Source organism: Gymnodraco acuticeps, unplaced genomic scaffold (assembly GCF_902827175.1).
Source record: "Gymnodraco acuticeps unplaced genomic scaffold, fGymAcu1.1, whole genome shotgun sequence".
Lineage (NCBI taxonomy): Eukaryota > Metazoa > Chordata > Actinopteri > Perciformes > Bathydraconidae > Gymnodraco > Gymnodraco acuticeps.
The window spans coordinates 114,661-130,540 of NW_022991443.1; the positions used below are offsets into that span (position 1 = coordinate 114,661).

Consider the following 15,880-nt stretch of genomic DNA (forward strand, 5'->3'; position numbering starts at 1 on the left):
TGTGTCAGGGTTTCTCCAATGTGTTGAGTTATCTAATCTTTCTCCAGGCTGGGTGGAGGGCATCAGACTGTCTGACGGGGAGCGGGGCTGGTTCCCCAAAACCTACGTGGAGGAAATCACGAGTCGCAGCGCTCGCCTCCGCAACCTCCGGGAAAATATCCGCATTAAATGTGTCACGCAGAAACTGAAGGGGGGCGACTGACTGCAGCTTGCCGAAGGTGCATTTCACCTGCTGAGTTGCACTTAAAGTTACACAAAACTCCAAATGCTTTCTCCTCAAGTCCTACACTTTGGGCTTAATTTATCCTTAGCTAAGGGACTTGCTTAAGAGTGGTGCACAGAATCTTAAAGGTTTTCTTAAGGCATTTTTTGCATGAAAAGAGATTTTACCATAATGAAAGACTTATAATTAGTGATATCTGCATCTTCTCACCAATTTGGCCTCTTGATTGTGTTTTTTACTGTTGCTCAAGAAAAAAAGAAGACGAGAGATCCAAATTAGTCAGAGAAGTAAAACATTACACTTATGGAGGAATACAAAGAACTGTAAACAACAAATGTGGGAGGAAGTAGTGGATGGATGTGGGACCGAAAATATGTTGAGTACGCAGGTGCTTAACCCTCCAACACTTTTTACCTTGTGAGAACATTTTCGCATGCTGGATGAAAGTGGAAATTAAAAAGCTTTTGATGCCCTTGTCCATTTTTAGATGAAAAGGTTTTTATACAATGACTTTGTAGACAAACGTTTCCACCTGGACAGTTCTAACATTTTTGCCACTCAATCACTTTATGACTGTTTTCTATGAATGCACCCATCACCATTTCAAAAGCCTGAGAAACATGCACATTTACAGCACAGGAAATACATGTTATCATTCCTTGGTTGATGTCAGAGTTAGTTTTTATCCTGTCATGTCTCATATGGACAGATTCCCTTTAAGCAGTCCACGTATTCAACAAACATGTGCCCTAGTTACTGAAATAAATAAAAGCCTGGTGCAACAGTTTATTAATTCCACGTGTTAAATGTTGGACTGTTAAAACATGTTTTCCCCTTATTAAGAGAGCGACTCTCTCCCCTTAGGCACTGTCAATGTCTGTCTGTAGTAACTGTTTTGCATGACTGCATGAACTCTGATGGTTGTCTAATAAGGCAGCTGCAGAATGATGGTTTATTTTAAATTTTCTAATGATTTCACAATTCTTTGAAACACAAATGAAGGACAGACTTTCCTCTAAACAAGCCTGCACCACACAACTTCTGTTGTTCCTAATCTGACTAAAGGATTACACTGTCTATATTCTGTATTTGTATTATTATCAAGAAATCCCACGAACAGATCGAAAGAACAACAATGTACTTATCTTTCTGACAAGTATTATTAGTGTGGCTACTTCCTGATATCTTCCTGTGTGCCATAAAGCTCCATAGTTTTCCAAAAACTATTAGAAACACAAACTTGATCACACTAATACAGTATGTGACATCATTACCATGAACACACACACTGGAATGTACCCCAAATGTCACTGTATTCCTCCACCGCTAGAAATAGTCCATAACTAATGCACTACTTACTTTAGTTTCAGTAAAATGTGCTGAAAACTAGAGTGACCAGCTGTTTAAGTGAATAATTAAGCCTTTGTAATATTGAAATTATATATAGAGTGGTGCAAGAAAACGAGTTAGCATTTTAGCACTTGGGGGTTTCCTCATCTCTCTATTTTATTTTCAATAAAACTTTAATAATTTAATTTAACAAAACTCCTGTTGTTGTACGACATAAAATATATCAGTAAAAACCCAAACCATGGATGTCTGATGTGGTGTCGTAAAAGCCGCGGCTGCTAACAAGTGGCTAAGTGAGACTAAATCTCATCATGCTAACCATTAGCTGCCTTTAGCTTAGCCGTGGGAACATCAAGTCATGCATCCGTGATTTAGCTCGTTTATAGCATAACTTTAGCTATTTACTTCTGAAGATTGCATTTACGCTACAATATTTTTTTTTTTAAAAGAAGGAAAAAAAGGTAGTCGAGAAAGCCCCTGAGAAGCCCACTTGTGTTTCTGTCTCATTTTAAAGAATTCGGTCACCAGTAGGAACTGGTTTGGCTCGGAGCTGAAGGCCACAGACAGTTAACAGAGGCTTGGTGTTTTGTTTTATTTCATGGTATTTGTTGACAGTCAAAAAATACAACTAAATGTCTGGAAATTGACACCTACTGATATCACCTCTTGACGACACCATTGTTGTGGTGAAAGTAAAACATTGTGCTTCCTGTTTACTACTTTTAAGCTTTAGCCCCAGTTGAATAAAAGCTAGACTATGTCGTGTTATGCTAATCATACAGGGCCAAGTAATACTGTCATACACGAAGCACTGAATGACATTTCGGTCTAAATCGGTCCCCTTATACGTGTACAAATGACCAAAAGCGCAGTGTAACTGAGCTGTGACCTGCTGTTAATGAACCACTATAATCAACTCTTCCAGTGGCACATTAAATGTTTATAACCCCTTTATATTTCTCTATATGCGTTGTTAGTTGTAATTTAAGTGGTTGCTGTTGCAGCATGTGTATTTATACTCCTCTAGCTGGTTGTTCTCTAAGGAGATTCTGATGTAAATGTACTTTACTGTAGATGGCTTCATGTGTAAAGAGTAGAAAATGGTTCAGTTACTATTTTGACTGTAATTTATATGAACAAAAATGTAATACATTTTATAATTACATTCCACTACTATAAACTTTTTTTTATAATTTTCATTTCTAATACCACATTATAAATACTGTAATACACTGGATGTTTACTGGATCTCTGCACACTACTGTAAATGTTTAACCATGGAAATAAATACAGATTCTTTCATTTTATGTGTTGAATAAATGACTTTCAAAACTTAAATCAAAGAATTTATTGTCAAAAATTCAAACCTTGTGCATTTGATTTTAATTACATCCAAGCTTAATACTGTATGTACAATTTCCTCAACACTATTTTCTTCAGAAACTTTTACAATCTCCACACTAACATGTCTACCGCTGTTGAACTGGGTCATGACCTTCCTGTTTGTCCCCACATCAAAGCGAACACTGTCAAACGGTGATCATATTTCAGAGCCTCCTCCTCTATTGTCTCCATTTCGTATCAACATTACTCAAACAAGTGATATGTACACATTATCTACACATTATTTCAGATTTTCCACCTTCAGGTAACTCAGCTGCGTCCGTTGATGTCATGTTGGTCCGCTGTTATCATCGGTTCCTGGGACTCCTTCCTGCTCCTCTGCAGCTTGGGCATGATGGGAGGAGGAGCGTGACTCACTGCAACGTGGCTGTTTCTGTCTGGCTGCAGGTCAAACAGAAAATCTTGTTGAGCTTTTTTGGGATTTAAGGTATTCAACATCCCTTTGGCACACATGAATATTTCATGCAAACCCAACCTCAATAAATCCATTACTGTTTCATACGGTGTCAAATTGAGAAGTGATGCCTCACGTTGGAATGACCCGATTGACATTACACTCTTTACAGTCATTGGATTAAACCAGAATGATTTTGATCCCAAACAAGTTCCTACAAGTTCATTTTCATACTAAACTAATCCAAACCAGTGGCTGCCCAACATTAGGAATGAAATGTAAATCTGCAGGATGCAATAGTAAATGGTGCGTAGTAACTGGGTTAAAATGGGAGGTCTCAAATCTTAAATTCGGAAGGCCAATTTGTATGTAGACATTGAAACCATTGTATATCCAGCTGTGGATGTTTTGGTGCTTATGTGCACATTTTTTAATACAGATGTGCAAGTTTTCGGTTGGCATGTGTGCATTTTCAAAGCATGTGCAGTTGTTAAAAGTGTATATGTACGTATTTGTGCAAGTTTTGTGTGCACAAGTTCCCATTTGTACAGTGTGAAAGGGTATGTGGACATACAGTGTGTTTTCAAACAAATTGGCTTCCGAAACTTAAACATAATGATTTTGTGGCCACTTGGGGGCAATAGCAACAAACTATACACACTATTTATATACTAAAGGTTTAATGGACTGCATTTATAATACACATACAGTATGGCTGAATGGGGAGGTAAAGCAATGCAAAGCAAGAAGCTTGAATCGTTTATCAGAATTGGCACATCCTGTTGATAGGACGCAAAAATGATAACTTTGTTTTGGGCTCCACCAACCACTGAGAAAAATATATTTACCATTAGCTGTTAAGCGTTCAACTAATATATCAGTAAAAAAGTTTTTGTAATGCCTTAAATAATACACCAGTTCTGAAGTTTCCCTCAGCTCTACTTAGCTTTTTAGCCTCTTATAGCTAATGTTTCACAGCCAATGGATTATTCTAAACAATGTTATATAGACAGCGGTTCTAACCTGTTGTAATTGAAACATCCAGTTCCGATAATCCTCGTAACAGGTACAAGAGACCTGCAGGGGCTCCACCAGCTCTCCTAAAACGAAATATGTATTACATTAAATACCTGTATTACTCATCTGATTTACAGAAAATGTATTTACGCTCTCTGTATACCTATCAGCTCAAACTCAAGCCGCCCAGGCAGAGCTGACCTCTCCACCGCTCTGATGCTCTGTCGGGGCAACCGGCCCTGTTGGAGATGACAGAAGAAAAGGAAATACTTGATATTTTTGAAAAATGTATCATGCTTTTACCAGAAGAACCTCATATTTGCTACTGACTGAAATGCATCAAGTGCTGTAGGACATGCCTAATGTCATGTGTCTACAGACCAAGTTAAAGATGACTGGGACAGGTAGTTATGCCACAGCGGTTGAGGGGGTATTATTATGGATTTTTCCTATAGAGTCATTTTACACTACCTCATATCTTATATTCAGACGCTTGTTGTCGACTGACAGTAGCAGCACGTCTTGAGGGAAGAGAACCATCAATCTTTCTTGGAGACCCTGGAAGAAAAAAAACATGTCACTGTCAATGTCTCAAGAGATACTATATTGTGATACTTTAAATAATGTTCTCTTTAATTTACAGTAGTATAGTATATACAAATGTTACTAAGTCAAAGGGGGTAAGAAGAAGGCTAATATTTGGCCTCATTGGGCTTTGATATTCCAGTTTAGCGAATTTAGCATTATAGTTTTACATTATTTATAGAAAAGAAGGCGAATAAAAATACAGTTTATTAAACCTGAGTTAGCCTTTAACATAAATAATGTTCATGTTTATTGAAGATACCATGATACCATCATTGAGAGCAGCTTCTACTGTATATGCCACCTTTTGTGCTAGTCATATTTACACTGAACAAAAATATAAATGCAACACTTTTGTTTTTGCTCCCATTTTTCATGAGATGAACTCAAAGATCTAAAACATTTTCTATAAACACAAAATAACCATTTCTCTCAAATATTGTTCACAAATCTGAAAAAATCTGTGATAGTGAGCACTTCTCCTTTGCCGAGATAATCCATCCCACCTCACAGGTGTGGCATATCAAGATGCTGATTAGACAGCATGATTATTGCACAGGTGTGCCTTAGGCTGGCCACAATAAAAGGCCACTCTGAAACGTGCAGTTTTGCTTTATTGGGGGGGTCCGAAAACCAGTCAGTATCTGGTGTGACCACCATTTGCCTCACGCAGTGCAACACATCTCCTTCGCATTGAGTTGATCAGGTTGTTGATTGTGGCTTGTGGAATGTTGGTCCACTCCTCTTCAATGGCTGTGCCAAGTTGCTGGATATTGGCAGGAACTGGAACACGCTGTCGTATACGCCGATCCAGAGCATCCCAAACATGCTCAATGGGTGACATGTCCGGTGAGTATGCTGGCCATGCAAGAACTGGGATGTTTTCAGCCTCCAGGAATTGTGTACAGATCCTTGCAACATGGGGCCGTGCATTATCATGCTGCAACATGAGGTGATGGTCGTGGATGAATGGCACAACAATGGGCCTCAGGATCTCGTGACGGTATCTCTGTGCATTCACAATGCCATCAATAAAATGCACCTGTGTTCGTCGTCCATAACATACGCCTGCCCATACCATAACCCCACCACCACCATGGGCCACTCGATTCACAACATTGACATCAGAAAACCGCTCACCCACACGACGCCACACACGCTGTCAGCCATCTGCCCTGAACAGTGAAAACCGGGATTCATCCGTGAAGAGAACACCTCTCCAACGTGCCAGACGCCATCGAATGTGAGCATTTGCCCACTCAAGTCGGTAACGACGACGAACCGGAGTCAGGTCGAGACCCCGATGAGGACGACGAGCATGCAGATGAGCTTCCCTGAGACGGTTTCTGACAGTTTGTGCAGAAATTCTTTGGTTATGCAAACCGATTGTTGCAGCAGCTGTCCGAGTGGCTGGTCTCAGACGTTCTTGGAGGTGAACATGCTGGATGTGGAGGTCCTGGGCTGGTGTGGTTAAACATGGTCTGCGGTTGTGAGGCCGGTTGGATGTACTGCCAAATTCTCTGAAACGCCTTTGGAGACGGCCTATGGTAGAGAAATGAACATTCAATTCACGGGCAACAGCTCTGGTGGACATTCCTGCTGTCAGCATGCCAATTGCACGCTCCCTCAAAACTTGCGACATCTGTGGCATTGTGCTGTGTGATAAAACTGAACATTTTAGAGTGGCCTTTTATTGTGGCCAGCCTAAGGCACACCTGTGCAATAATCATGCTGTCTAATCAGCATCTTGATATGCCACACCTGTGAGGTGGGATGGATTATCTCGGCAAAGGAGAAGTGCTCACTATCACAGATTTTTTCAGATTTGTGAACAATATTTGAGAGAAATGGTTATTTTGTGTATATAGAAAATGTTTTAGATCTTTGAGTTCATCTCATGAAAAATGGGAGCAAAAACAAAAGTGTTGCATTTATATTACGTTACATTACATTACATTGCATTTAGCTGACGCTTTTATCCAAAGCGACTTACAATAAGTACATTCGACCAGGAAGACACAACCTTGAAGAAAACAGAATCATATAAGTACATCAGGTTTCATAGAGCCAAACATTTCAAGTGCTACTCAACTGGCTTTAGGTAAGCCAGTCCTTTATTTGTATAAAAGTGCTTCGTTAATAGTTCTAACGCTCGAAGTGGAGTCGAAAGAGATGAGTTTTCAGTTTGCGCCGGAAGATGTGCAAGCTATCTGCCGTCTTGATGTCAATGGGGAGCTCATTCCACCATCCTGGAGCCAGGATAGCAAACCCACGTGTTTTCGCCGATGGGAACTTGGGTCCCCCTCGCAGCGAGGGTGCAGCGAGTCGTTTGGCTGATGCAGAGCATAGTGCACGCGCTGGGGTGTACGGTTTAACCATGTCCTGGATGTACGAAGGGCCAGATCCATTCGCAGCATGGTAAGCAAGTACCAGTGTCTTGAAGTGGATTCTAGCAGTTACCGGAAGCCAGTGAAGGGAGCGGAGGAGCGGCGTGGTGTGGGAGAATTTAGGAAGGTTGAAGACCAGACGAGCCGCTGCATTCTGGATGAGCTGCAGAGGTCGGATGGCACATGCAGGTAGACCAGCCAGGAGGGAGTTGCAGTAGTCTAGGCGTGAGATGACGAGAGCCTGGACCAGAACCTGAGTCGCTTTCTGTGTCATCTGGGGACGTATCTTCCTGATGTTGTATATTTTTGTTCAGTGTACAATAAAACCACCACTTGGTTAAAAGTGACACCTTTTTAACCACTTTAGAAAACATATTAAGATAAAATCTCTGTGCAACAGAGATTTTCCTTCTAGGCTTGAAAGAAATGTGGTATTGAGTTTCAGATACTAAGAAGTATTCTTGTAATAGTGGTTCCTCTGGTTATTGGTGGTAAGTATTGAAGGCCAGAGAATACGTGAGTAAACCCAATCTAAACACTTGTGTGTATACTCTCTTTTTGAATGTTATCAGCTCATTGAGTAGTCGTTATCAATTGTTATCCTTAACATTTAACATTTTCAGACAGGGCATGTGAAACAGTCGCAATTGTAGACACGTGGTTAATGTCGTGAATTAAACAAAATACTTGTTTAGATTTTGGAATAGTTGATGGTTTCAGGTCAAATGAGTGGGTTTGTTAGGTAACTTTAGTAAGGTCATATCAATTAAGTCTTTCACGTGCGTTATCTGAGTAAAAATAAGTCAACATTAGGTTTTAATTTCAATTGGACACAAACAGCAGTGTGTTTGGTTGACCCATTTATCTACCCAACTTCCTCCCTGTACTGACTTTGTTGCTCTTTATACTTAATGATCTGTTTTTGTCTAGTCATAATAACTACTGCCACTAGAGGCTGCTGGTAATGCATTTTGAACCTCTCTGCATGATCAAGCTTACCAATCGATGAAAACAAGCACCTGAGCCAACTAAGAAGTAGAAAAGAGCCATACCACCTTAAATCTACGCTCCAGATGAAACCTGATAATGGCAATTTAATAGGCCAATAACACTTCAAGTGGATTCTGTTTAATTCTGTCTCTCTCATTGTTCAACCTGTGCTCATTTACAGATTCTATACACTGTTTAAAGAGTTGTTCTCACCTGTCTCTGTGAGTTGATGATGTGAACGATAGATATGTATCCCGGCTGACCCATGTGCTGTATGGACGAGCCCTCCCACTGCCATATGGGGGCTTGCAGTAAGTACTTTTTCAGTTCTTCTCTTTTCCAGTGCTCATCACAGGGTAGCTGGGGAAGAATTAGACATATGATCAATGTATTGATTTCAAATGAGCAAAGCAGCTTATTCATGTGGAGTGGTTACCAGATGTACAGTATAGTCATTACCAGATAGGAGAGAGCGCAGTGGGAGGGACTCATGGGTTGTGCCATTGACTTGTGTCTCCTGTCTTCTATGTGTTGCATCCACTTCTGTTGCTCTGCAGCACTGGCACATATGAACACCTTGGAGTCCACCATTGGACCTGTATGAGAGAGAGAACCACACACTCAGTACTTTACATGGTGTTCGAGTCTCTTGGGTGAAGTTGGTAATTTCTGCTGACTCACCACTGATCTCAAACATGTGAGGTGAATGTGACGCATCATGGTCCAGAGAGACGGCCTCCAAGGAGAGTCCAGAAAGGGGAAGGATGCCCTGCAAGATAAGAGAACACGTAAGAACAGATCATGTCTGTCATTGTGCTACAGCTTCCTCCGGAGGGATTATTATGAGACGCAAGTGAGAAAACTTGTTTTTCCTCTCTGTTGATTATGGGTACAAAATTGTTTTTCCAGGCTAATCTTTTCAAGTTACTTTAACTACATCTGGGAAGAAAGGTGAAAAATTGTGATTTTTGTTCAAAGAAATGTGTTCTTGTGTTCGAAATAGGTATTACTAACACCTTTATACAAATTATATTAAAGTCCCTGACTAAAAGAAATCACATTTTTCACAGATCCTAATAAATGTTCACCTCTTCTCAAGTCATAAACACAGACGAAAAATCGATTTAGATCAGACTTAGGAAATAGATAGATGTTTAATCACTCTTGCTTCTTAGGACTACTCTATCTGATTTCATATCCACAAGCCCAGTCTGTAATGTTTTTCACAACTCCTGAGATCAATATTTATCTCTTTATTTGCTAAATGCTAGGGCTGCTCAATTAATCGTATTTTAATCGCAATTACGATTTTGGCTTGCAACGATTACGAAAACAACGTAATCGAAATAAAACGATTATTTATTTTGTATTATTATTATTATTTTGTATTTATTCTTCAGTGGAATTATACTTAAAGTTAAGGTTAATCAACTGTTAAAAACATACTGTTACATTTTTTTTTTTCAATAAATGGATGTTTTCAAAGTAAATGGATAATCGTTTTTAATAATGGTGATATCAATTATTGACCCAAATAATCGAGATTATGATTTTTGCCATAATCGAGCAGCCCTACTAAATGCTCATCTATGGTCATTAGCTTGTTGCTATCATTTTTCTGTCTGCAATTGGTGCTGGGCAGATAGACACATGGTTTATCAAACGTTTTTTTACTGTTGCTGCTGATGATAGATCTGTCGATATACATATAATCAACGACGATATTTTACATTGCACAGAGAAATAAGGTCTGTTGTTGATTAAAAATATGTTTAGTGTGGCTTTAATGTATGGTTGAATATTAGCCACTACCTGACATTTCATTTTTAGTTTCATTTTAAAGGGAAATGCACAAAGAGTACCTCATAGATGAAGTCTTCTCGAGAGTGATCCAGGGAGAGGATCAGCAGGTGGAAAGAGAACAGCACCAGGAAGTGTTCACTGGTTTCCTGTGGGGGGGGAAATGAAGATAAGTGACAAAAGATTTAAGGTGAGTCACTGCAGTCAAATATTTGTTTCGGGGCTTTTGCTTCCATAACATGTCTTCTTTCTGACTAGTGGAAAAAAAACATCCAGAATGCGCATTAAGGTGTTTATTTTGTTTATGTCTACTATCGTTTGTGTCCTTAATTTACCAAAAGCTAGCATTAAATAATGCCTGACTATTATTTATACACTGAACAAAAATATAAACGCAACACTTTTGTTTTTGCTGCCATTTTTCATGAGATGAGCTCAAAGATCTAAAACATTTTCTATATACACAAAATAACCATTTCTCTCAAATATTGTTCACAAATCTGAAAAACTCTGTGATAGTGAGCACTTCTCCTTTGCCGAGATAATCCATCCCACCTCACAGGTGTGGCATATCAAGATGCTGATTAGACAGCATGATTATTGCACAGGTGTGCCTTAGGCTGGCCACAATAAAAGGCCACTCTGAAACGTGCAGTTTTGCTTTATTGGGGGGGGTCTGGGGGGGTCCGAAAACCAGTCAGTATCTGGTGTGGGGGGTAGGGGTAGGGTTAGGGTAATGTTGTGAATCGAGTGGCCCATGGTTGTGGTGGGGTTATGGTATGGGCAGGCGTATGTTATGGACGACGAACCCCCCAGACCCCCCCAATAAAGCAAAAATGCACGTTTCAGAGTGGCCTTTTATTGTGGCCAGCCTAAGGCACACCTGTGCAATAATCATGCTGTCTAATCAGCATCTTGATATGCCACACCTGTGAGGTGGGATGGATTATCTCGGCAAAGGAGAAGTGCTCACTATCACAGATGTTTTCAGATTTGTGAACAATATTTGAGAGAAATTGTTATTTTGTGTATATAGAAAATGTTTTAGATCTTTGAGTTCATTTCATGAAAAATGGGAGCAAAAACAAAAGTGTTAAGTTTATATTTTTGTTCAGTGTAGAATAGTTCCTTTAGGATAATATATTGATGGAGCCATAGACATAAGGCCACATACCTGGGTGTAGCTGTTGTAGAGAGACACCAGGGAGGAGTGGATGATCTCTCCATACATGTGTGCAGGCTGGCCCTCCCACTCCTTGATTGGCTGGGAGGAGTGGATCCTGTGGGTCAGCTCCTCTCTGCTCCGGCCCCACAGCACCACCTGCAGGCACACAACTCCATCAGGCCACATCATTCCTTATCGTTTGTAGATTTGAATATTATGTGGCTTTTCTTTTGGTTTCCTAATTTTGATAAACCTTGTGTGTTGCTGTTTTTTTGTGGATTATGCATATTGGAAATGACCTAATGTTGTTTTGTATGTATTTATGGATATGCCCTTACATGTCCTTAGTTTAACCTGTTCAACCCTGAGCCTGTTTTTCAGGTCTCAGGCTCGAAAATGACATTCCCTCAACAAATAACCATATCTTCCCTTCTAAAAGGGTTACATTAATCATCTTTGTTCTCAAAGAAATTATAAACCTGTGAGTTGGATCGTAGAAGAGTCATAAATCAATATAGATGTTTATATAGATATATATAAACCCCCCCAGTGCTTAAGAGGTTAAACTATGTACATAGCCTATGTGATAATAAAACATTTGTATTATTTATTATTATTTCATTTTAATTGGTAGGCTATGCCTTGAATCAAAACTTTTTTTGTGTGAAGGAAAATAAATAAATAATAATAATATAAAATTAAAAATAATCACTAGATATAATAGATATTAAACATTTTCTTTTAAACTAATCAATTAAAAATAATTCCATTGCCACGTTTCACAGAGCGATGACTCATCATTACTCAGCAAATCGAGCTTCTTGAACTGTTGCAAGCCTGTAGTCATGTTGTCTGATCAACATGTTGCACAACGAGAAGGATTCTTATCCAAAGTTAAATCTCTGCGTCAGTGAGGACTGGTTTCTCTGTAGGGGTGTGAATGTTTCCGAAACTAATTCTTATTTAAGTGTGCACTTAAGAAGTGCAAAAACTACAGTTTGTGTAGCAGTCTTTCCCCTCTCCTATTATTTCCTGAAGAGATTGACTCACACCAAACAGGGAATGCAGAATCTCTCCCCTTTGTCATGGAAATTCCTACAGTGTGTAAACAGTCTGGCCTCAACACAAATACCAGCAGAGTGGAAACTGTTGATATTCATGTGAGGCACATCTAGTCACATGGAGAAGAGTTACAGTGTTTAGCCATAAGAAACACCCTGAGTTCTTACTGTGAAACACACACACACACACACACACACACACACACACACACACACACACACACACACACACACACACACACACACACACACACACACACACACACATACACACCACACAAGCAATGACCTCTTTCTCCAGGTGTCGTGTTGAGGGGTAGCGCGGTGGTGGGGGGGGTGGAGGTAGTTTTAGCGGGGGGGGGCTGCTGCTCCTCTCTGCTGTTCCTCACTGACAGCTTCAGCCTGGTCTCTCCCAGACTCCACAACCTGAAAACACGTTTCATCAAACATTCATGTCACCACATTTCATCAGACATGTTTTGCATGGTTAGCTTCGTGACCTCCCTGCAGCACGGATGTGGGCTCAGCTCGTGGTGCTGGACGTGCCGCTTCACGCATGTTTACGTTCATATTCTGTTTGGTTCTGCAGCGCAAAGACACGGCCTACTGGAGAGAAGCTATCATAACATTATGTTTGTAGGCCTATGTTTATGTTTTCTAATGGACTGGATACACAATTACTCTTTCCCTTATGACATACTATACTATAACTTTTGAATGATATACTATGACCTTTCAATGAAACACATACTATGACCTTTTTAGAAAAAATGCATCATAATAACACTTTTACACTCTTTAAGATCACATTTGAGTGATAGGCATTCATAGTAAATACATATGTATATATAAAACATAATAATCAGTTATATTGAAGCATGTATTCATTTAAATGCATGAAACTTATGACACTTCAATAACAATATAGCACACTAGATGTCCTTAATACAGTTAATTGTCGAGGTGTGTTTTGGCGATTGCATGTACAGTAGTTAAAATGAATTAAAAAGGAAGATTTATTTAGTCAGGTTTATAATTAGCCAAGAGCATATATGCCACTAAAAATATTTCAAGCATTATTTGTATTTATGAATCACTATGAATGCCTCCATGATGCACCACACTGTAGATGTCGTCTTCATAGAAATGGTCCCCATCATGTGTTACGACCGGTTACGACATACTATACAGCCTACAGAGAGCCCTAAAGTAAATGAATAGAATTTGAAGAGCAGCATTTTAGAATTGAAATGCTTGTATTGACCCCCCCCCCCCCCCCCCAGCAGACAGACATAATCAGATTACACAGACAGACACACCTGCTGACCCTGCTCCCCCATGTTTTGTTGCCTGTGTTGCAAAAAATCATTCTGAGCAGGTTTATGAACATACACAAAAAGAGAAAGATCAGTAAGCATGCACAATTAATACAAAAATTGTTGATTTCTGAATATGATGTAAACAATTTTCCCACAATGCAATTCATAAAAGGAGGCAGAGGATCTACACACAATAGATGATACACCCGGAGCTACAATCTTAAAAAAAGATATATTAACAGGAAGTAGATAAGATGTTACATTCTTAAGAAACAAGGTTATGTTTTTGTTTACATTGATATGAGTGTTTGTTAAAGCGGTTCATAAAGGCCTAAATTACCAGTGACATGATGGTGCGTATTTCCTTTTTTTGGTAACTCACAGTAAATACCAGTTACTTTACAGATTCTATTTAATATAATATATTTGGATTATTAAAAATACAATCTCCAAATACATCATGCTGTAATATTATGGGTAAAGATACAACTTAATTGCTCCATTAGTTACCAAGCAGTAAATATAATTAAAAAGCAAATATGATTACAATTATGCATTTGATATTAATTATTCTGACATTCTGCATAATGTGTAGTTTCACTTTGGTACTGTAAGTATATTTTGATACTAGTACTTTTGGACAAAAGTGTAAATACAGGACTTTTATTTGAGTATTTCTGCACTTTTATATTACTTGAATCAGTTCTCTTGGTACGTTCTGCCCCCACTGTAACAAACACTTTGTGTGTGTTGTTGAATAAAAGCAGGAGTGGGCTGTGACCATCAGTAGTAATAATTAAACAGCCACACATAAGGACTATAGCTACTGTTGTGATTAGCCTCTGCTAATACCCCCGCCTCAGAATGAGCTGGGATTGTCCCCCTCTGCATTCAATAAACCCCCCATGCTCCAGCCATTGTCTTACAGTAATCTGCTAATCACATCAGTGCAGCATCGCCGAGCTCCAGCTCATGGTTAGTAAATAAGAGCCAATCAGTTCTCCTGCCTGGCTGTTTTCAGGGTTCTGATGAGGGCAAATCATATGGACGTAACGTGTTGTACTGTACGTGTGCTCAATCTAGCTAAAGCTTTATAAATGAACATTTTCTTCACTATATTATGTATCAGACATGTAGCCTGCAGTGTGCACCCTGTAAACACTGCAGCTTTAAAAAGGACGTTACCTCTCCTTGGGTTCAGCTCCAAAATGTGATGCATGACATACCAAAGAAAACCACTGACACAGAAGCAGCTGAAGTGCTTTCTTGTTCACAGAATGACACTGCTTCCTCCTCTTTGATACACAAAACCACATTTAAACTAACCTCCTAAAAAGTACTTTCTATAAATCTGTAAATCATGACTGCACTTTGTTCTAGGATCCAACTTCTGTCATATGTGTAGATTCACCATCTTCTCTATCTTAGCTTTATAATATAAACTTGAACTTGTGTCTTACCCCAGGTTGTCCCCAGAGAGTTCCAGGAGCTCGATCTCATCCGGGCCCACCTCGTCCACCCCAGTGTTCCTCTGGGTCACACCGCAGCATCCCATAACGGCCTGTCTCAGCTTCTAGTCCGAACACTGAGCACCATCTGCCCCACTGGGAGTGTGCCACGCTCAAACCAAAAGAGATAACAGCAGAACTCCGAAGAGGATATTGAGTGCTGGTGATGAGGGGGGGGGGGGTGCTGCTAAGCTCTAGTTCCCCCTTTTTGCCAGCATGTGGTTCATGTGTCCATAGAGAACCAAAAGGTGTCTGAGCTTTTGAAGAGGAATTCAAGTGTGTTTTGTTGCGTTGCAGCGTAGTAGCTGTTCCTTCCTTCCTGTCTGTCTGAGGACTGAGCAGCTTCCTCCCTTTTTTCAACCTGCTGACTCTTTCATTACAAATAAAAACGAGTTGTAATGTCATCTAAAGCTTCCAGCCTCAGCATGTGGATGTAGCAAGCCTGTTGGGAAAGATGGGACCGGTCCTGCCTGTGTTTACATGCAGTGCTAAATATAATTATGAGTTATGATGAAACAGAGAGGTGAAGCGCTGCAGTCAAAACAAAAACGGTGGAGTCTGTGTTGATCTCACTGGTTAGAGTTACAGTGAGACAGTGGGAGGGTTTGTACACAATCAGGTCTGAATGTCTTCCACAGGAGCTGTTTCTGTGAAGTAACGCAACCACTGGATATATG

At 39.8% G+C, this 15,880-nt stretch overlaps 2 protein-coding genes across 6 annotated transcripts in view; one reads left to right on the forward strand and one right to left on the reverse strand.

Moving 5' to 3' along the window:
• arhgef19 (Rho guanine nucleotide exchange factor (GEF) 19) overlaps window positions 1-2,911 on the forward strand; it is a 30,836-nt gene extending 27,925 nt beyond the window's left edge. For all 4 annotated transcript variants that reach the window (XM_034196304.1, XM_034196307.1, XM_034196306.1 and 1 more), the window contains one exon: window positions 48-2,911. In XM_034196304.1, coding sequence (XP_034052195.1) covers window positions 48-202 — 155 coding nt within the window. In that variant the 3' untranslated portion in view covers window positions 203-2,911. The remainder of the gene's footprint in view (window positions 1-47) is intronic.
• On the reverse strand, window positions 2,907-15,787 carry LOC117532807 (rho guanine nucleotide exchange factor 7). 2 transcript variants are annotated; one of them, XM_034196313.1, is made up of 11 exons: window positions 15,156-15,787; window positions 12,666-12,802; window positions 11,325-11,471; window positions 10,213-10,299; window positions 9,032-9,119; window positions 8,810-8,946; window positions 8,564-8,710; window positions 4,860-4,946; window positions 4,552-4,627; window positions 4,395-4,471; window positions 2,907-3,358 (listed from the first exon to the last, which is right to left on the reverse strand). In XM_034196313.1, exons 3-11 carry the CDS (start codon window positions 11,379-11,381, stop codon window positions 3,227-3,229), a joined length of 888 nt encoding a protein of 295 aa, XP_034052204.1. In that variant the 5' UTR covers window positions 11,382-11,471; window positions 12,666-12,802; window positions 15,156-15,787; the 3' UTR covers window positions 2,907-3,226. The 2 variants fall into 2 exon arrangements, with proteins under 2 accessions (XP_034052204.1, XP_034052205.1); XM_034196314.1 differs by lacking the exons at window positions 12,666-12,802; window positions 15,156-15,787 and adding an exon at window positions 12,366-12,474.
• Between the last annotated feature and the right edge of the window lie 93 nt (window positions 15,788-15,880).